Genomic DNA, 23,291 nt, shown 5'->3' with positions numbered 1-23,291 from the left:
TCTCTTTATATCTGTCCTTAACGGTCGTGTTTCAAAACGATACTTATGCTTGAGTGCGAATATTGATTGCTTTTGCTTAAGATTTGAAAGTAAAGTGTTCATTGTCTTTACTTTCCCATTGTTCGGTCTGCCATTTTTTTTTTGTGTTTCGTAAAGTTTCTAAGTGTACAGCAATTCCACATTTCGGATCTGCTTCCGCCGAACTTAGATTATTATGGAATGCACAGCAGGTGGAACCCAATATAAAGACTTTTGAAAGTTTGTCGGTGGATTGCGTTTTACTGTATTATTCTTGTTTTTTCTAATAAGATAGCACGTGTCTTTTATGTCGATTTTGTTTGAGACGCAAGAAATTCAACTGAATACCTTAGTTCATACAGAAAGACCCAAATAGAAGATTAGATTTTTTAAAAATATTTACTCTACTAATGTAAACTAAAATTCTTAAGTTTATCGGTTCTTTGTAGTTCGTCATCAATATTGTATCTTGAGATGGTTTTTGTACCTACCGTAGTGAACCATGTTTATAGTATGTGCACTATTGGTGTTAATTATTTTCTGAATCAAATATATAAAGCCTATTTGTTTGTTTTTAAACACAAGGCCACGTAATGGACTTCATTCGAAACCCGGTTTTTAGCGTTGTGAGCCATTTAGACTCTCAGCTGAGCCAGTGGGAGGAATATGAAGCCCACCTCTAATTTGGGCATCAGAATGGTGCTGTGAAATAAATAAAGGGTTTGCTAAGAAAGTTCATTTAAGTTTCTTAAACATGCAATCTTAATCTTGGAATTATCGTTGCAACGAATTTTCGAAACATATATGGATTTAATACTAGAATTACCGGCCCCACCGAGCTGTCGCAAACTTGATCCTAAAATTACAGACCCCGTCGAACTGTTTGGTTTGTTTTGAATTTCGAGCAATGCTATACGAGGGCTATTGTTTGTTTTTTGTTTATGAATTTCGCGCAAAGCTACTCGAGGACTATCTGCGCTAGCCGTCCCTAATTTTGCAGTGTAAGACTAGAGGGATTGACCGTCACATTATAACGCCCCACGGCTGAAAAGCGAACATGTTTGGTGCGACGGGGATGCGAACCCGCGAACCTCAAATTACGAGTCGCACGCCTTAACCCACCTGGCCATGCCGGACCCCAAGAGGGCTATCTACGCCCGTCGAACTGTCATGAAACGTAATCCTAGAATTACTAACCCATCAAACTGTATTTATCGTAACCATATTAATAGCATTTACTGCTTTTAAGATTAAAGTCGTGCAGATATTTGATTCGATACGAAAAGATTTAAACCCGAAACGCAAAATTACATTCGTGTTTTTTTTTTTGTTTCTGTTTTTTAAAAGTTCTTATTTCCGGTTAGAAAATATCTATCGATTGTAAGAAAAGACGTGATGTTATTATGGGCTATATTTTCAATTTTTGCATGCAGATGTTAGCTAGACGGCGCGTCACATTAAGATCACAATATTTTTCTATAGTATTTTATACGATGCCACGAGAATCTAGCAACTTTGATGACCATCTAAAAGCGAAACAATCTATCAGTCGAATCCCTTTACTGAACAACTATGGGGACGTTACAATGTCACGGTCAATCCAACTATTCGTTAGTTAAGAGTGGACTAAGAGTTGACGGCGGGTGTGCAGTTTAGTCTATGATTTAAAAATTAAGGACGGCTAGCTTGAATAGCTTTTCATGTTAGTTTGTTTGTTTTAGAGCAAAGCCACGTTGATCTAGCTGCTTTTGTCTATCACGGGGAATCGAACCCCGGATTTTAGCGTTATAAGTCGTAAACTTACCACTCTCCCACAAATACGTTTTTCCTGTTATGATTATGCAGAGGGTAAGTGAATAATATGTAACGATTTTCGGACACGTAGAGTTCGCTGTTAACTCAAAATATCGAGATTCTTGTTAACACACGCTAGCTTAAGTTTATATGGAATTATAAAAAAAAATGTTTGTCCGTTGTAATTGTTGTCTTTATCGGTCAATTTGAAGGACTGAAGCGCTTTCTGTCTCATAAAATATGTACTATATCTCATAATATTTTGCATATAACAGCTAAAAGGTTTCTTAAAAATAACTTTAACAGAAAAAGAAACAAGAAAATATGAGTGTTTTGTCTGGGAGCAGGCCTCATTGTAATGCTGACTTGTGATTATATAGTTTATACAACATCATATGAATAAAATCATTTTCTGTATAAAAGAAGGTACGTATGAACTACAACTGAGGATTGTCATGGAGATTTATTTGAGTATATAGTGAGCATTTATAATTATCGTGTAACTAAGTTCTCTATATGTAACGTAAATACGTTTCTAGACTAAGACACAACTCTAAGTGCACATATGTTTTCACCAGTAAAAAGTAGTCTTTTCAAATAAGACATATACATCTAAAATATAGCTTTAATTAAGCCTTCGTGTCTTTTAAAACAGTTATTTCATGAACGTGTGTAGTAAAATTTATTATTATTTATATTGATTTTTGCTTACTGTTTCACGTAATATAGAAGCCATCTCCCTAAAGATACCAATTGTATAGTGTACAAAGCACTGAATAGATACTCAGTTACAGCCATCTAATGTCCATCTATTATTTATTAGTTGGTAATTCCTGTTTCACCCTGTACTTATATTTTAAAAGGAAAAACAGATATATGTAGAAAAGATAACTTCAAAGGCAATGACAACGTCGTTTTTTCTAGAATTATGATGTTTTTTACGTTATGTAAAATGTAGAAGAAGCAAATCGACTGTTCAATACCTTTAACCATTGTAATACTTTATTTAGTATTCTACGAAAGTTTTGGGTGCAATATACCAAGCTATTTTTGTTCTAGGCTGGCAAGAGAATAATAATTACAATACTAGAATCCGAGTTTCGATACCCGTGGTGGGCAAAGCATAGTTAACCAACTGTGTAGTTTTGTACTTAACTGGTTAGGGCTCGTAATCTGAGGGTCGCGGATTTGAATCTCAGTCGCACCAAGCCAACTATATGTTGATGGGTAGTAATATTTAGCTGCCTTCCCTGTAGACTTTTACTGCTAAATTGGGGACGGCTAACGCAAGTAGCCCTCGTGTAGCTTCGCGCAATTTTTTTTTCCCTTGTAAGTGTAATAAAATGCGTTTTTTGTGCATTTTTATATGTCTACTGCCTTAACAGTAAGTAGTAAAGGTTTTAAACTGTTATTTAAACCGAATCTTTATGTTTAAGGTGCTTTCTTTCCCCCGAACGTTATATTAGGGTTTCATGCAGTTCTTTGCGATCCTTATTATGAACCACTATCGTCCATGATAATAACATTAAGTGACAAGTGAAAGCTCAGTATATTAGCATGGGAAAGTTTAATTCTGTTAAACTGTTTACTTTTTCGTTGATAAGCACAAAAATATACAATAGGCTATCCGTGCTTTGCTTAAAGCAGGTATCGAAATCCTATTTTTAGCATTATAAACCCTCAGACTTATTGTTGAGCCAATGAATTATTCCAGATAACTGACACTTACACAAGTAAAAACTTTTTATAAGTATTTTAATTAGTAAAATAATGTTATTCATGTATGGTTATTTTTTTGAATCCTTAAAACAAGTAGATAAATTTGAAAAAAAAGTTTCTGAACTTAATCATAATGTGAGTTTCAATGAAATTACTAGTAGCTGTGACTAAAAATTAATGTTATGTTAGGAATTTTATTAATATGACTAATATACCTATCTGCTTAGGGTTTGAGACTTTGAACCGCAAATTGCTTTCAAATTTAATATTTTAAACATGCACCCCGCTGGTACAGCGGTAGGTCTACGGATTTACAACGTTAAAATCAGGGGTTCGATTTCCCTCGGTGGACTTAGCAGATAGCCTGATGTGGCTTTGCTGTAAGAAAACACACATAAACCTACAATTTTTTTTCTTTGAATTATCAGAATTTTTACATTTAAGTTTTCGAACCGGAAATATTTATTTCATTCCATCTAATCAAACGTATATCTTATTTTGTTGGCCCGGCGTGGCCTAGCGCGTAAGGCGTGCGACTCTTAGTACAGTGTTAATTAACTACTTACTATTTCAAAGCTCAAGGTCCAGAGGGACGTGGCGCGAGCCACTATCTTCTCCATTGTAGTGTTTTATCGTCGGTAAATAAATATGTTACTTATTATCAAACTGTTTTCATTGCAAACTTTGTTGGTCTACACAACATTTCTCTACATGTAATAGCTTATCTAGCTCTGAGTATTGCCTGAGAATAAATGAACAGCATATTGACGCTTAAAAGGTTAATTATCTAAGTTTAATCCCTGCACGAGGAACACAAACTTACACGTAGCTCATTTATGACCGGTTTCAGTAACCAAATAGAGAACATCTGAAGTATCTGTCGCCACAAACTGTGATGTGTAATACAGTTAGCACCGGTTTACACAAACTGTGATGTATAATACAGTTAGCACCGGTTTACACATACTCTGACGTACAGTACAGTTATCACTGGTTTCAGTGACTATGCTAGAGAAGGTCTGAACGACTTGTCGTCACAAGTTCGGATGTACAACACAGTTACCACCGGTTTCAGCGACTGTGCTGGAAAAGGTCTGAAGGATCTGTCGTCTATTCTATCAACGCTTCGTTTATTTTTCATGAGAAGTTAATTCTAAAACGAATCGTAGAACTATTTTAAAACTACATACAGATTGAATAAATCGGCCATGATAGTCCTAAAAATTGAAACATGGTCACGTTTTAAATCTATCAATGATGCTGTACATTTTGACACAATCTGATACACACAGGAATAACTCACTGACAAGCTACTTTATCATTAGTGTCCAGTAGACGAAAACTATCAACACAGTCTAAATTAGCTTAATAAGTATTGTAGCTAATTTAATATACTAATCTAGCTCGGAGTAATATCAAAAACAAAAAATAGGATCGCTGTACAATATCTTTTTATTGCAAAGCGTATGAACTGGACAAGACGGGTGGTTATGAGAGGTGTGATCCACTATTTGTATGAACATGCAGTAATTGTTAAGCCTAACTGGTATCTATTAACCTCAATTCAAAGGAACCGAGCCCAGCATGGCCAGGTCGTTGAGGCGCTCGACTCTTAATCCGAGGGTCGCGGGTTCGCGCCCGCGTCGCGCTAAACATGCTCGCCCTCCCAGCCGTGGGGGTGTATAATGTGACGGTCAATCCCACTATTCGTTGGTAAAAGAGTAGCCCAAGAGTTGGCGGTGGGTGGTGATGACTAGCTGCCTTCCATCTAGTCTTACACTACTAAAGTAGGGACGGCTAGCACAGATAGCCCTCGAGTAGCTTTGTGCGAAATTCCCAAAACAAAATTTCTTATTTTGTTATATTTAACAAGAAATGTTGTTTATTTATATTGTTTATAATCGGACTTATATCTTATTTTTATCATTTGTAACCTAAACCTTAATTTTGTGGATTGTTTGTTTTAGATGAAACACTTCTTATTTTAATATTTTGAAATGTCATATTTTTAAGGTATATTTTCAAATGAAAAAGGTATTCGAAAGTAAAACATTAGCGTGAGAATTGATTAAAGATTGCGAATTGTTATAGCACAATATGATATGTCACAACCAGTTAACGAATGAAAATTGCAAACTGTAGTGGACTGGTAGTACAGCAAAGTATGTAGAAAAAAAATGTAGAAATCGTAAAATGTTGTAGTACGATAGAACATGATAAAACTAACTGAGGATGTAGAAGTCGCGAATTATTATTGTACCATAAATTGTACTAGAGATGGCTAACAATACGGAGATTGTGAATTATTGTAATACGATAAAGTATTAATATGCATAATAAGCAGTTTCTGTCTTTTGTGTTATCCTCCTAGTTGACCTAATTACATTATCGGTTGGTAGATCTGATGGTAGAGACGATGTAAATTGTAGATATTCATGTTGAGCGCGTAATATACGTGTTGATTTGTTAAAAAGGTTTTTTTATTTTTTGAAAACTTCTGTAATATAACAGTAGAATACATAAATTCAGAAAAGATTTAAATTTGAAATTAGTATTTTTTCTTTCATGAGAAATTTTAGAAAACGTTATTGTGTATTTGTTCTTTACTTTAGATCTAATTGCTAAACAAATAGTACTTTAGACCCTCTTATCATACTATTATACGTTAAGCAGCATTTTATTCAATTTTTTTTCAATTGTTTAATGAACATCAAAGGTTTATGACATTGAGTCGGAAACAAAAGCAAAATAAAAGTTATCAAAGATTTAAATGAAGTAGTGTCTCAGATAAGCCTCACGTTACGTTTATGTATTAGGCCTAATGCTTAAATTAGGCCACAATTAGACTTAATGTTACTAACATTAGACTCCAATAATATTTAGTTACTTCTGTATAAGTGTGATCACGTAGTATTTAAGTTACACTTTTAAAGAAATTATTTCTTTAATATTTACATGCTTTGTTACAATATGGATAGAAAAATAAGAATATATAAATGTTTTAAAATATTGTATTATGCACTCGTAATTAAAATACTGAAAAATGTTTCCAATTTCTTTTAGGACGTTTTTAACATTAGAAATAAAGTGTAATCTGTAACTGTTGTGTATAAAAATATTATGAAACAAAAATGTGAGTTTTAATGTAAATAAAATTGTTGTTCATTAACTTAAAGGAATTTTTACACCGTTTTTATAAACACTTCGTTTTTAACGAGCTGTATACTAGTGCTATAAATAATTTAAAATGTGGATTTCGCGATTGTTATAGAACAATAAAATATGTTAAAAATAATTAAAATTTGGATATCGTGAATTGTTGCAACGTCATATGTATTTTAAACACTAACTGAGAATGTGAGATTGGGAATTGTTGTGGTACAATAAAGTATGTTATGAATAATTAATAATGTGAGATTGTGAATTGTTGTGGTACAATAAAGTATGTTATGAATAATTAATAATGTGGAGGTTGTGAATTGTTGTAGTACAATAAAGTATGTTATGAATAATTAACAATGTGGAGATTGTGAATTGTTGTACAAACAAAGCATGTTATGAATAATTAATAATGTGGAGATTGTGAATTGTTGTAGCACAACAAAGTATGTTATGAATAATTAATAATGTGGAGATTGTGAATTGTTATAGTACAACAAAGCATGTTATGAATAATTAATAATGTGGAGGTTGTGAACTTGTTGTAGCACAATAAAGTATGTTATGAATAATTAACAATGTGGAGATTGTGAATTGTTATAGCACAACAAAGCATGTTATGAATAATTAATAATGTGGAGATTGTGAATTGTTGTACAACAAAGCATGTTATGAATAATTAATAATGTGGAGATTGTGAGTTGTTGTACAACAAAGTATGTTATGAATAATTAATAATGTGGAGATTGTGAACTGTTGTGGCACAACAAAGTATGTTATGAATAATTAATAATGTGGAGATTGTAAATTGTAATACAATAAAGCATGTTATGAATAATTAATAATGTGGAGATTGTGAATTGTTGTAGTACAACAAAGTATGTTATGAATAATTAATAATGTGGAGGTTGTGAATTGTTGTAGTACAATAAAGTATGTTATGAATAATTAACAATGTGGAGATTGTGAATTGTTGTACAATAACAAAGTATGTTATGAATAATTAATAATGTGGAGATTGTGAACTGGTTGTAGTACAACAAAGCATGTTATGAATAATTAATAATGTGGAGATTGTGAATTGTTGTAGCACAACAAAGTATGTTATGAATAATTAATAATGTGGAGGTTGTGAATTGTTGTGGTACAATAAAGTATGTTATGAATAATTAATAATGTGGAGATTGTGAATTGTTGTAGTACAATAAAGTATGCTATGAATAATTAATAATGTGGAGGTTGTGAATTGTTGTGGTACAATAAAGTATGTTATGAATAATTAATAATGTGGAGATTGTGAATTGTTGTAGTGCAATAAAGTATGTTATGAATAATTAAGAATATGGAGATTGTGAATTGTTGTAGTATGTTATGATTTTTAACTTCTGTATGTAAATAAGGTTTTCAATACCTCACATGTCTTTCAATAAAAATTGCTTTCATGTTATCAAAAGAAATATTTAATAATTTAGCACATTATTGTATGTTGGTTTTGTTTTTGTTGTGTTTTTTTTTTCTTCTTGCAGTTCACATAACTATAGAATCTAAGTGTTTTGTTATGTTTAACTTCACTTCAGATGACCAAGCATGAACAAATTTATGAAACAAGTTTTGCTATTTTTAGATATTTAATTTCAATCTGTCAAAGGAAGATATGGAAGTGATAGATTGCATGGATCAAAATAATCATTTATTCATTGGAAGTTCTTTTTCAAGGTAAGGTAATATTATTTCCTCTTAATTTTTCATCATTATAAAATAACATTAATATTTACTAGCAAATCTTTCTATAATATTGAGCTGCACAATGGTTAAAATACAATATTCAAATACTATTCTGAAACTAGTTGAAACTGAATGTGATGAAAGTGTTTGCAGAAAAAAAAGAAAAAAGTAGAATGTTTAAACCCTCTGCTGTTTATTTTCAGGTAATTTAAATTTTGATATTTAATATCTCTTAAGCCCATTAATATCATAATTATTGTTGTTACTGTTCAATAGAATTGGCTGTGTGGTATTCTCAGCTGCACTAATTTACCCTAAAAATAGTCAAGTAGGATATGCAGAATAACCAGAGGTTTGATAGAAAATATTAGGCAGATCTAAATTGTATTCAATGACTTGGGTTGAGTTGTGAATAATAAAAGTGACTGAGCAGTGTGTGACAATGTGAAACTCTCTTTATTCAAAATAAGCAAACTGATGAATGTGACTGTCACTGTTACCAGAGTTTTGGGAGAAGTAAATATCTTATTATCTCTATAATGAACTGTTTCAAAAAAACTTCTGTTTCAGACTGAGAAAACATGGCATTATGTATAGAACACTATGCAATTTTTCCCTAGAGCATGTTTGCTACCCATGTTACTGTTTCTTATTGTTATCCAAACATAAGGGAATTTGAATGAAAAGATCCATGTTTACTTTCACATTGTTTGGTCTCCTTTACAGAAATCTTTTCCATGAGGTATCACATGAGAATTGCATGTGATATCCTATGTAAATGACCCAGTTCAATAGGTAGCTGAGCAAAAAGAAGATAGCTAGTTAAAATTACATACTCTTTTATGTATAATTTATTTTTTAAATTTCAAACTAAATGAATGGGTAGGTAACACATATGTCAGCATACTATGGCTGTAGTTAACTTCAATATATAGATATTTTTTCATCAGTACCATTGTTCCTGAAAGTGTAGAAGATGTTTCAGCATTACATTTTAACTTTGTAGGAAACAAGAAAGAAGTCTGACTCGAACTTCCAGTATTTTTATGGAATCCTGCATATGAATAATCTGGCTTTGTAAATACAGACAGGTTGATTCAGTGAGGATACCAAAGTCTAACATTTTGAAGATATTACAACAAATCCCACACTGAAATATTTAATATTTGTTTCTTATCAAAGCAATCCATCAACACAAATCAGATCTGAAATCATATATGAGCATAACTAATTAAGAGTAATGCTAAGCTAAAACCATTTTTATTTTAATGATTAGAATGCATTATTTCATCAGTTGGGTACTCTTGCTGCTGATAAAATTTGAAGAAACAGAATAGCTGACTGGAGTTTTTGTGAAACAGAGATAGCAAAGTTTATGTTATGAACAGCTGAGAACTGCTCTCTCCACCTATGTTACTTCCTAACAAATACCACACTAGGTTCAGTTGAGGAGTTCAGTTTCCAGATACATCACCTCCTAACATTTACCATACTAGAATCAGTTGAGTAGTTCCATTTCCAGTTATATTACCTCCCAACAATCACCACACTAGGATGAGTTGAGAAGTTCAATTTCCAGATACATTACCTCCCAACAATTACCACACTAGGATCAGTTAAGAAGTTCAGTTTCCAGTTATATAATCTCCCAACAATTACCACACTAGGATCAGTTGAGAAGTTCAGTTTCCAGATACATTACCTCCCATCAATTACCACACCATGATCAGTTAAAAAGTTCAGTTTCCAGTTATATTACCTCCCAACTATTACCACACTAGGATAAGTTGAGAAGTTTCATATCAAGTTATATTACCTCCCAACAATTACCACACTAGGATAAGTTGAGAACTTCACCATCCAGATATATCAGTTACCATAATCTTTGTTATATTTTTCAACAAGTAGTTTAACGTGTTATTGGGTGTATTAAAGTTGTATTACCTACTTTTCTTAAATAATTTGGTGTATTTGTTGTTATAGTCATTTCGACACGTGTGTGTCGACATTATCAGATCTAACATATTAAATGCTTTGATTTGTTTATTGTAAATACAATGGTAGAATATAATAAGGGTTAAGAGTTACTCAGTAGGATATGAAACTTTTCTTCACAGTCCGTGACACGAGTGTAAGGTGAATGATAAATTAATAAAAATATTAAAAGTTTATCTGTTGCAGCTGCTAACTTTCGACTTCCCTCGGTTGCTGGCATTAGGCTAACCGAGAAAAAATAAATAAGTAAACGGATATAAGACTCCAACGTAGCGTAATCGCTCAGAGTAACTTCACTTGTTTATGAATATTCATAGAAAACCCCTGTTGGAACATGTGCCTTAAAATTAATTCCTGTAAGAGGTTCGTGTAATATATACTCAAAATTACTGCTTTCGCTTCTACGCTTGACCGAACCAAATGTAATCTCGTTGACAAACATTGAACTTCATCGCTTGAGAAGTTGTTGTAGTAGAAATTTGTTTTCACTCTCTTGCTATACTAGTTCAGCCTTTTACTAATTTTACGTTCTCTCTATCACGTAACGTTATTCGTGTAGTTATAACGTCACAGAAAAGGATGCCCTCTATGTATAGGTATTGTTACTATTATTGTATTAAATTAACGTAATTTTTACTGTTTGTTTTTAGTTCAAGCACAAAGCTACACAATGGGCTATCAATGCTCTACCCACCATTGGTTTCAAAACCCGATTTCTAGCGTTGTAAGTACGCAGACTTAACCGCTGTACTACTCGTAATCTCCCTCTCACGGTTTTGCCCTACTAAACTGCTGTCTTCATATACTTCGTTATCGAATGTCTCAGATGATTACGTGTTTAAACGATAAAGGTGGACATACAAAAGTTTAAAAAATAAGTACATTTTAAGTGATCGTAATTTCAAACCAGTGTCAAAGAAAATCGCATTAGAAAACCAGAAATGTTGTTCCCTACGAACAACTAAGGTGAAAACCATGGTATAAAAATATATCAACATATAATAACTGAAAGTAGTAAAATACTTTCAGCAAAATAATATTGTTAGGTAAAACAATATTTTAAAGGAAATACATTATAAATAAACTAAACATAGGACAGTTTTTTAACTTCGCGCAAAGCTACACGAGGGCTATCTGCGCTAGCCGTCCCAAATTTAGCAGTGTAAGACTAGAGGGAAAGCAGGTAGTCATTACCACCCACCACCAACTCTTGGGCTACTCTTTTAGCAACTAATAGTGGGATTGACTGTGACATTATAACGCCCCCATGGTTGACAGAGCGAACATGTTTGGTTTGATAGGGATTCAAACCCGCCATCTTCAGATGGTAACTCAAGCTCTTTAACCATTTAGCCATCCAGGGCCAACATAGGATAAAAATACAAAATCAAACACACTGCTTCGATTAATGCAAAAAACTACTTTGTTAGGGCAGTTTTTCATTATTTTTTTAATTGACAGTTATTTTGTCGAATATTTCAATCTTGTACTCGTCCCTAGGTCTTCGTCTTTCCAGTTGATAGCACTTCTTGAGTTGTGTTTACTTACACCATCAGGACTTTCAGTTTGTTCTAACCGTGCGTGAATTTGTAAAATTACGACGTCACGATTCTAAAGTCTATGTTAAAAAGTGTATGAACTTAATGGAAAGACAAAATGATTTCCTCAGCCCGATCGATCCTATTAGATGTATTTAATAGTCGCATTCTTCACTGGTATTTGTAACCGACAGTAAAATTCGCCACTTCATGGAGAAGCCATTTTAAGTTAATTCAGTAATGTCACGAAGCGCGTATAATAAACGATATTTCGTTTTTGAACTACTTGAACGCGGATTTTGTTAGGTGATAAGATGAACCAATAAAGGTCGATGTCTTGGGAAATACTGTTGTGGAGAGAGTTTTACAAGAGTTGTCTTCGTTCCTTGAATAATAATATAAACTATCACAGATTTCAGTTCACGCCAACGTAAAATACGTCATTCTTAAGTTTCTGATGTGATCGGAGAAATGTTCATTTGTGTACATTCCAAATGTCATTTGTTCGTGTGAACATTATGTTGTGGGGTTAATACTAACATAAAGGAATTTTGTTTTCGAATTAAATCTTTGAACAGGGTCCTTACTTTAACTTGACTGATCAACACTACTTGACAAAATGTTAATTTGAATCTGAGGAGTAGAGAGAGACTAGAGGCATTGAATAAAGCAGTTTATTTCGATAAACATGTGTTTAATGTTCTCTACCTTACGTGTATTACTTGTCAATGAATTTTGAAATCGACTTAATTAATTGGCTTTGTTTGTTTGTTTGTTTTTAATTTCGCGCAGAGCTACTCGAGGGCTATCTGCGCTAGCCGTACCTAATTTACCAGTGTAAGACTAGAGGGAAGGCAGCTAGTCATCGCCACTTACCGCCAACCCTTGGGCTACTCTTTTATAAACGAATAGTGGGATTAACCGTTACGTTATAACGCTCCCACGGCTTAAATGGCGAGCATGTTTGGTGCGACGGGGATGCGAACCCGCCACTTCAGAATGCCACGCGAGCGCTTTAACCATTTGGTCATCCCTGGCCAACATAGGATAAAATATATACTTGTATGTGTCCGTTCAAATCAAACAAACTGCTTCGATTAACGCATTGGTATGATGGGGATTCGAACCCGCGCCCCCCAGCTTACGAGTCGCGTGCCTTAACCACCTGGCCATGCCGGGCTAATTAGTTTTTCTTTAAAGTCCACCGTACCACTTTAGTTATAGACTTTAAATTGAACTTTAGGTTTCAGGCATGTTTGTCATAAACATTGCGGCGTTTTAGAAAGCCATGATTTGAAATTCAATAAGAATGAATTATATTATTGTCTTGTAGACAGGTTTCAGAGGTTAATTGTTTACTCAAGTTTTACTACATAAAATATGATTTTATTACAGTAAGTAAACTGAAAAGGAAACATTCTAATGAAACATTGTTAAACATCTCCGTGTAACTTTGTTTAAAAAATATATATTTACATAACTTCAAAGGAATTCATTGTTTACCATCATAATTTCAATAAAACTGATTTTAAATAAGAGATTGTCACTTGGCTATTTGTTATAGAAAATAATATTTTGATATATCCTTATATTAGCTTACCCTTAACATTTCATAAGATTACTTGAAACTTTCAGCTTATTGTGTCCAGAAACTAGGTTTTTATTTTCGACGTTTTTAAAATTTTATATAATACAAACAAAATCCATTTCATCGTGTCTCCCAGTTTTCCTAAACTTTGTAATAAACATCACATGAAATATTCATTTTCCAGAACATGACAAACATACATTAAAAATGTTTTTTTTTTCCTAGTTGTCACTTTCACTGATCTTAAAATATCAGTGACTACTTTGAAACATAAAACTTTCCGTTTTGTTTCCGTACTACTTTCAAGAAGTTCTAGCTGCCAATTCTTAAACGTGTTTTACAGAAAGTGAATTTTTAGCTTAAAAATGAAAGAAAATATTTACAAACATAACAGATATTTCAAGTATTGATTTTAATTCATTCATGTTTGGGATTTTAAATGTTGTTGAGATAATTACGTAAGAGGAAAATTTGCTTAATGAATATTTAACAAAATTAACCTGGTCTACAAAGAGAAAGTTTTTGTTATATGTTTTAAAATAATTCTGTTAATTCGCCATCTGAATTGTTTTATAAGATATGTTTTAAGTGGTATTGCTAAAATATGTGTTTTATGGTCTTTATCAAAGCATCTTTCACTTTAGTCCATTTAAACGTATTGTTGCGCCATCTATCGGTGCTAGAGGAGACTCCTGTAGCCTTGGTTGCTGTCACCTATTTTAATTTTATTGAGAGTAGTAAGATTAAATTTCTAATAAAATAAAAAAATATTATTAAAATACCGTACGATGGCGTTATTAAAATATATGATAGTGCGATTTTAATGTCCACTTTTGTCACAAATTTGATTATTTTTTTAAACCTCGGATAGCTTCTAAGTGATTTTCTCTATGCCACTGTGATGACGTAAACGTTTCAAATACTTCTGGAAAACGTGAGCATTGTGATTAAACAGTCCGATATTGTTGCAATCTGGATCCACGAGTTTTCGACCTTTATTTCTTATACAGCGTAATGCACATCGATGTCCGTTATATAATCCCGGTTCCCAAGTCGTAACACACATCGCACAGTTGTGGATACAAAGGTAGAGCTTACCGCGCATGCCCGTCGGCGTTCCATTCTTCGTGGCACTACATTCTGGGAGAAACATTATTAATCCACTGGCGATATACAAAACAAAGTAGGTAAATCTGAAATCCTAAAAAAAAGAGAGAGAGAAATTGGATATGTTAATATAAAAAGTCAAAATGTATCCTTTACGTTGTTCTCGTAATAAATAATATAAACACAACTCTTGTTTAACATAAAAGACATTACGTCACGTGCTTGACTTTTTCCAAAATACGAGATTATTAAAACCATATAATCTACAGATAATTCCACAAGAGTAACTTCTGTTACATTTCTCATTTCAATATGGTCGTGAGATAACGTTAACTTTCTCAGTCATAAATTAGGATTTGTTTGTTATTTTGTTACTATATTAAAATAATACACTTTTCAGTTTATAATAATCGAAATACACAAACTGTGTGTTATCATGACTATATTCCAAGCGTAAGATGTCGAGTTTTTAAGGAACTTTTTGTGGCCCCTTTCAACCCTCATTTTGGAACGATATAACGTATGATCTTGTAGTCCCCCGCTAGTAGAGCAGTATGTCTCTGGATTTATAACACTAAAATCAGGGGCTCGATTCCCCTCAGCAGATAGCCCGATGTGGCTTTGCTAGAAGAAAACACACATATGATCTGGATGACGTTCTTTTAAGACAACTTATAAGTTATGTCTGAATTTTAAGTTAAACCTGAGAGAATATGAAACTTAGAAAACTACTTTTATAACCTCGCTTCAACCTGCAGAAGCTGCTTTAGAATCCGATGTTTATAACATTGGTACACAATATTATGTTTTATCGCAGTTCTCTTTTATGTTCACGTAAAGTTCACATCTGGCAGACTCATTACTTCATTAACGTGTCTATTGTTAAGTTCACGTGGGTTTCATTTCTGGTGCAGCTAAAACTTTACAAGCCTGTCAATAGTTTATTTACACGTAGAGTTTACTTGTGGTATAGCTAAAACTTTACAAGCCTGTCAATAGTTTATTTACATGTGAAGTTCGCTTGAGGTATAGTCAGAACTTTACAAGCCTGTCAATAGTTTATTTACACACACAGTTTACTTGTGGTATAGCTAAAACTATACAAGCCTGTCAATAGTTTATTTACACACACAGTTTACTTGTGGTATAGTCAGAACTTTACATGGATGTCAATAGTTTATTTACACACACAGTTTACTTGTGGTATAACCAGAACCTTACAAGCCTGTCAATAGTTTATTTACACGTAGAATTTACTTGTGCTATAGCCAGAACTTTACAAGCCTGTCAATAGTTTATTTACACGTAGAGTTTACTTGTGGTATAGCCAGAACTTTACAAGCCTGTCAATAGTTTATTTACACGTAGGGTTTACTTGTGGTATAGCCAGAACTTTACAAGCCTGTCAATAGTTTATTTACACGTAGAGTTTACTTGTGGTATAGCTAAAACTTTACAAGCCTGTCAATAGTTTATTTACACGTAGAGTTTACTTCTGGTATAGTCAGAACTTTACATGGCTGTCAATAGCTTGTTCTCACATATTTTCTAAACATCCACACATAACGTAGTAGCTCAGCAGAACGTCTACAAGCTTTCGATGCCTTTGATTACGTGGGTTTGTACTCAACAACAGTTAAAGATTCCAGCACCTATTAATATCTGAAAGCCTCTAAACGGGTCACTTCTACATGTCTCTCAACTCAATACATTCAGTGAAGTCAAGTCCAGGAAAAGCTAGTTTAATTAGCCCTTGTGTGGATTTGTGCGAAACACGGTTTAAGATAGGTTGAATGAACAGGAAAACAAGTGTGAAAAACCACTGGTTTATTATTTATCAAACAACAAACGTGCACGTATTTAGATGGATCTATCAAACGCAAACAACGACGAGAGATTTTCTCTAATTAAACATTTTCTGTTTTCTGGATAATCAGTAACGCTATGTTCGAACAGCATGTTTATTTTAGTTACAAAAACAATTGTGTTTAGCAATTAAAACGACTCTCTAAAAACACACATCAAAACCAAAACTAAAATATAGATCACGTAAGCTTCAATCTAAGAGCGTTTGTTTGTTTATTTGAATTTCGCGGAAAGCTACACTAGGGCTATCTGTACCTAACTTAGCAGTGTAAGACTGGAGGGAAGACAGCTAGTTATTACTATCCACCTCCAATTCTTGGGCTACTCTTTTACCAACAAAGAGTGGGATTGACCGTCACATTATAACATTCCCACTGCTGAAAGGGCGAGCACGTTTGGTGCTACGGGGATTCGAACCCACGACCCTCAGCGTACGAGTCGAACGCCTTAACTTACCTGGCCATGGAAGAGCGAAGCGGCAGAAGTATTATGACCCTGATGTTGGAAGGGTCAGTGTGTGGTTATGTTGTTGTTTCGGAAATGGGTGAAAAACAACAACGAGTATCCGTTTTCCTTGTTTTGAACAGATAAACGAAGCTATAATCAATGTGAATGTTTCTATTATAACACACTTATATCCACTATATTGCAAAGGACGTTTTTATGCAGCAAAAAAGATGCTAACCATTGGATTTTCTAGAAGAATAAAAAAATTCTTGTGATAAGACAGCTTTACTAATGTAAAATAAACCATCAGAGGCTGAGGTTATGGGTTGTTTATAGTGTAAAAAATAACGTTAAGAATTTTTGTAAACATTGTTCCTTTAACAATTATCACGTCAGCATATTGGTTCGTTTTATGTAGGGGGGGATTGTGTTTAATTGTACGTGATTTTTATTTTTATTTTAGTGGCGCAATGGGCTTCAACCGCTAGAAACCGGGTTTCAATGCCCGTAGTGCGCAGAGCACAACAGATAACCCTTTATGTACCTTTGTGCTTAGCTACAATCAAACGAGCCTCCTTATATTGCCCTACAATGGTCCATCAGTATGTCTGCGGACTCACGCCTCTAAAATCTGTTTGGATACCCGTGGTGGGCAGAGCACAGATAGCCCATTATGTAGCTTTGTGTTTAATTATAAACAAAATAAATGATTTGCCTTTCTGGTAGTCCCCCGCTGGTGCAGCCGTAAGTCTACGAATTTACAACGCTAAAATCAGAGGTTTGATTCCCTTCGGTGGACTCACCAGATAGCCCGATGTGGCTTGCTGTAAGAAAACACCTTTCTGGTGAAGGATTGATGGTCGCGTTATCTATATTATAACGAGAAAGTTTTTCGACTTTTGTTTTTGGTAATTTGTTGAATCAGGAAAATATACTGTTTGTCAACAGAGTATGATATACCATTCAGACCGTAAGAAAAACCTTCATTAATTATATCTTAAATCACACACACAGAGGTAATTCAGCTTTTTAATAAAACAATCTCATTATCATGAATTTCTTTATGAGATTGTTTTATTAAAAGGCTGAATTTCCTCTTTGCAAAATAAACCAATTAACGTAAAATTATTTTGATTGGTTTATTTTGCAAAGCCACAAAAGTGCTATCTGCACTGGACGTCCTTCACTATGTACTGATAGATTAGAGAAAAGGTAGCCAGTCAACAGCACCCACCAGCAAGGTTTGAACAATACTGTTTAACAAGGCTGCATAGTAATAAAAGAAGATATAGTAAGGGAATGCCTTTATATGTCCCTCGCTGGTACAGCGGTAAGTCTGCGGATTTACCACTCTAAAATCAGGGGTTCGATTTCCCTCGGTGGACTCAGCAGATAGCCTAATGTGACTTTGCTATAAGAAAGACACACACATGCACACGACTTTATATATAGAGAATACTTCAATTTCTACAGTACTGTTATCCTTCACCATGTACTGATAGATTAAAGGAAAAATAGCAAGTCAACAGCACCCACCGCCAACTTTGGAACAACTCCTGTCTCAAAATGTGGAGCACGATGGGTTTTTTTTTTGGGGGGGAGTGGCGCTGGGGAGGACAAGTGATGCAAATCATAGACGACCTTTGGATCCACAATCTGGCGCCCCCTGATGGCTTAGTAGCAAGTCTGTAAACTTATACAGCTGAAAGTCGAGTTTCGATACTCGTGGTGGGTAGAACACAGTTAGCCAGTTAATTGTGGAGCTTTGCGCTTAACAACAAAACGACCACCCAATCACAGCGCAGATGAATGGAGCATCTTCGGAAAGTAAACCTCCAGAAACCGCGTTCGTAATGAAAATAAACGTAACCCTTTGATCACAAATGTTCTCGGCACGTTATCAGCTACGTTTTGGATAACTCGTGGCCTGATTTCTCTGTGTATATATCCATAACCTACTTTAAACAGTTCTGTTTTGTCTTCCGGCATTTCTTGTTAACAACTTCCGTACAGTTGTGGGCGTGAATCGAGAGCTGTTTTTCACAAAATCGTTTTTTTTCCAGATGATTTTATTTTATTTTTTCTTACACTGTAAACTTAGCAGTATTCACGTTCGACATGTACAATTCGAAGGTGAATGTCATTACGATAAGAGCTACACATCGGGCTAGCTGTGCTCTGCGCACCACAGATATCGAACACCGATATTTCGAGTTATAAACTCTCAGTCGAATGTTTGTTTCCTTTTTTTGTTGTTGTTGTTGAGCGCAAAGTTACACAACGGACTATCTGTACTCTACACATTACAGGTATTAATACTGAATATTTAAGGTTATAAACCCTCAGTTGAATTTTGTCTTTTGGTTTTTAACTGCAAAACTACGTAACTGGCTCTGTGTACTTATCGAAATCCGATATGTAGGATTAAAAATCCTCATTTGAATGTTTGTTGTTTCGTTGTTGAGCGTAAAACCGCACAGTTCCTTGTCTATTCTCTGCCGACTGACTGTAAGTGTTGAAATCCAGCTTTTAGTGTTTAAGCCTTCATACCACTGAGGCACCAGGATTCGAAACCCGGATTCTAGCGTTGTAAGTCCGCATACATACCGCTGTGCCATTGGAGACATAAATGTCTCCATTTAGAGGAAATACCTCAGTTTCTATAGTGCTGTTATACAGGGTTAACAAAATTATTTATTAAGGTAATTCTTGGGCACTCTGTATATATGAAAATCATTTCCATCTTGCAACGCAAGATGAGATATTATGTTGACACCTTCGTCAATCTCTGGTCAGTGTTTAGAACCGATAGTGTATGAGAGTTAGGTTCATTTGTTCCTTTCTCCTTGACATTGTGTTGGCCAGCTGACATTTAGATTTGGTTCTTACACTTTCAGCACAAACATCTCTTCTTTACTAAGGCCCGGCATGGCCAGGTGGGTTAAGGTGTTCAACTCGTAATCCGAGGGTCGTGGGTTCGAATCCCCGTTGCACCAAACATGCTCGTCCTTTCAACCGTGGGGGCGTTATAATGTCACAGTCAATCCCACTGTTCGTTGGTAAAAGAGTAGCCCAAGAGTTGGCGGCGGGTGGTGATGACTGGCTGCTTTCCCTCTAGTCTTACACTGCAAAATAAGGGACGGCTAGCGCAGATAGCCCTGGTGTATCTTTGCGCGAAATTCAAAAACAAACCTTTCTCTACTGGTTTAAGGATGTTGTACGATTCGTCCAAGACAAACTACAGTCTTTGCGGAATTTTTATTTTTCTCGCCAGTGATTTAATTTTAATCACGTTAAACATAACCTTAACTTGGCTTAACTTCATTTCAGCTATGCCCGTGGATATTGTGTTAGCGGTTTGGTTTGTTTTGAATTTCACGCAAAGCTACTCCCGGGCTATCTCTGCTAATTTTCCCTAACATAATAACGCCTTCAAAAACTGAAAAGGCGAATGTGAGGGATGACGGGTTTACGAAATGTTTGATTAAACCTGTTTATCCTACCAGTCACGACTTTCATGAAATAGTTATGTTACTGATTTTCTGGGAACTTGATTCTTATAAAAAAAGACCCGTGAATTTTCCACAAATTAAAATAAATAAGAAATGGTTTTCTTCAACGAACTATAAAAACCGGTGTTAAGAAAACAATAACGAAATACATTAGACACTATGACGTGAACTATTCTAGACAGTCAGGTTTCAAGTTCCCACAAAAATTAAAACAAAGTAACCTAAAGTACTGCAAAGTAGAAGACGTGCGAACTATTGTGACATTCTAAAGCACGTGAACTCTTGTTCCATTATAGAGCAGGTGCACTCTTGCTACATTGTAGAACATGTTAAGGCTTCTGATTTTCTACTCTTATGTTTTATTGTTTTATAATTTTGTGCAAAGCTTCAGAATGGTTACCTATTTTAGTTGTCCCTAACTTATCAGTGTAAGACTAGAGGGAAGACAGCCAGTCATCAACATCCACCTCGATCTCCTGGGCTACTCCTTTACCAATGAATATAAGGATCGACTGTCACATTATAACGCCCTCGCGGCTGAAAGGGCGAGCATGTTTTGTGTGACGGGGATTCGAACCCGCGACCTTAACAATCTACCCATGCCGTCGTTATATTGGATATCGATCTCATAAATTGCTTTTATTGTTTAGTTGAAATCTTTATTAATAATTTTAATTGTTTTTTTTTTATTTATTATAAAGTACCGCGTTACGGTACAAGTAATAGGGTCCAGAAAAAGTTAAACAAACTATTAGTTTCGTATCACAAGAAGGCTGCCTTCTAGCGGTAAACGCTGTAAACTTGTGTGACATCATGGCGTCATACGGGGACTTTGTGAGGTCAATTCGTGTGAAAAAAATCCATCCAAAACACTAGATACGTTTATACTTTCGTAATGAAATAGATATTCAAACAATATTAAAATAATAATTTTTAACAAATTGTACGAGGGCAGGTTCGTGTACGTTGATCATACATATATCTGACCTGTGATGACGAGAAAGTTTCAATACCCAGTCTTGAGATACATTTGTATATCTGACCCAACAGGAATATATAAAAGAGAAAGAACTTATTTATTAGTCCATCCCTCTCAGTGGTACAGCAGCAGCAAATCTGTAGGCTTCTAATTCTAAAAACAGAGTTTCGATACCCTTGGTGGGCACATCACAGATATCACAATATTTTGCTTTGTGATTGTGTAGAAACAAACGTATTCACTAGATAATACATATGTTAATGACTTATGACACTAAAATCCAAGATCCACATCCCCGCGGTGACCACGTCCTGACAACCCATAGCGTATTTATGAGAGAAATTACAACAATAACTCCTGTATATAATTTAAAAAAATACACATCTTATTAGTATTTTACCTAAAAAATATTAATGTTTTATTTTATTTAAAGTCAAGTATTATACTATTATCGCTGTTTAGGTCGTGGACGTTCATGAGTAGTGACATCTGCTAACACTTAAAACTAATTCTTCAAATCAGAAAACAAAAACCAACTTACCATTGCGAAGTCGTTGCTGTGCTCAGTAATACGTAAATTTGGGTGATGTGAATTAGCTTTGGCTCAGTTTGTAGACCAGCTCAATCTACTACATTAAGGCTTAACACTCCCACAGCTTCACACAGTTTGGAATCAGACCAATTAGTTGGAAGTCGCAGAGGAAGAAGGAGAGACTCAAACCACGTAAGCTGCAGATCGAGAAAACCTAAACCAGCTACCGGTTTTATTCCCGCTTGCAGAGGAATGGCAGCGAAAAGTTTCTGACATGACTGAGTTTTTCAAGGCTGGACTTCCATGATCCGCGAGGAGAACAAGTTGTTACGATACCAAGTTAGGAGGGATTTTCCCGCCATGGAGGTCATGACCAGAACTTTGCCATTGCTGTTATACAGTGTAGAGATTTCCTTATATGACTCAGATTTAGGCCTATACCGTACCTGACTTCGTTTGTTACCGTTTAGTACATCTTTCATTCTAGTTAGCTAGAAAACAATGTTCCTGTTGTTGTCGTTTATTCAGTAAAATATCGTGGATCTGTTGTTGTCAACTCAATAAAATTTTGCAAATTTTTATAAAATATTATGGATCTGTTGTGATCTTTGTTGTTTATTCAATAAAATATTGCAATTTTTCATTAAAGATCGTGGATTGATTGTTGTTATATTTATTGTTTATTCGATAAAATATTGCAACTTCTCATTAAAGACTGTGGATTTACAAGAACATTTAATGCGCAATAACGTTTGGTGGGTTCTGAAAAAAGGATTTTTTGATGTTAACAACGGCCATTAGCATGGGTTAGTAAATCTGTTTTTGTTGTTGATTTCCCGTGCACATGTTTAGACCATATCTAACCACAGTTATCTTCATATTATACTGATCTAATGCAAGTTTCCTAATCATAATTCAGCAAAAGATTTTGGGGCACAAAGTATTTGAATAATTCCTGTCTTGTAATGCTAAAATCCAGGTTTATATTCCTCACGGTGGACGCGACAGTGAACTTATCGTGGCTTTGCTATAAAATAAAGTCTTACAAGAGTGTCTTACATTTTCTTCACATAAGGGAAGAAGCCTTCAAAATCAAAACAGATTAACAAAGTGATAAACTTATAAAATTAAAGTGTGGTTGAACTTGGTTAACTGAACGTAGCATAACCATATTAAACTCTCAACTAGTAAGTTATTACAAATTAATTACGATAACTTCCACCTCGTGGCTCAACGATAACTTCGAAGCTTATAATGCTAAAATTCATAATTTATATCAGTGAAGATTACCTGTATTAAATATGTTGATAAT

General features: G+C 34.5%; 2 protein-coding genes across 7 annotated transcripts in view; one reads left to right on the top strand and one right to left on the bottom strand.

Moving 5' to 3' along the window:
* The window catches only part of LOC143231137 (1,5-anhydro-D-fructose reductase-like), a 35,736-nt gene extending 25,351 nt beyond the window's left edge, over positions 1–10,385 (top strand). For all 3 annotated transcript variants that reach the window (XM_076465775.1, XM_076465773.1, XM_076465774.1), the window contains 2 exons: positions 8,315–8,406; positions 9,422–10,385. In XM_076465775.1, the coding sequence (XP_076321890.1) occupies positions 8,315–8,406; positions 9,422–9,479 (150 nt within the window). In that variant the 3' untranslated portion in view covers positions 9,480–10,385. The remainder of the gene's footprint in view (positions 1–8,314; positions 8,407–9,421) is intronic.
* A 2,600-nt stretch (positions 10,386–12,985) lies between these two features.
* Positions 12,986–23,291, bottom strand: part of LOC143231138 (uncharacterized) — a 28,140-nt gene continuing 17,834 nt past the window's right edge. For 2 of the 4 annotated variants that reach the window (XR_013016793.1, XM_076465776.1), the window contains exon 2: positions 12,986–14,737. Coding sequence is in view for 1 of the 4 variants with exons in the window: in XM_076465776.1 (XP_076321891.1) it covers positions 14,411–14,737 (327 nt within the window). In the remaining 3 variants the exon portion in view is untranslated. Of the gene's footprint in view, positions 14,738–14,762; positions 17,826–21,988; positions 22,883–23,291 lie in introns of those variants that run through there. The other 2 variants (XR_013016791.1, XR_013016792.1) reach the window with 2 other exon arrangements.

This window comes from Tachypleus tridentatus, chromosome 10 (genome assembly GCF_004210375.1).
Source record: "Tachypleus tridentatus isolate NWPU-2018 chromosome 10, ASM421037v1, whole genome shotgun sequence".
Lineage (NCBI taxonomy): Eukaryota > Metazoa > Arthropoda > Merostomata > Xiphosura > Limulidae > Tachypleus > Tachypleus tridentatus.
Note: the sequence above shows the minus strand (reverse complement) of the source record. Positions and strands in the feature narration are given on the sequence as shown.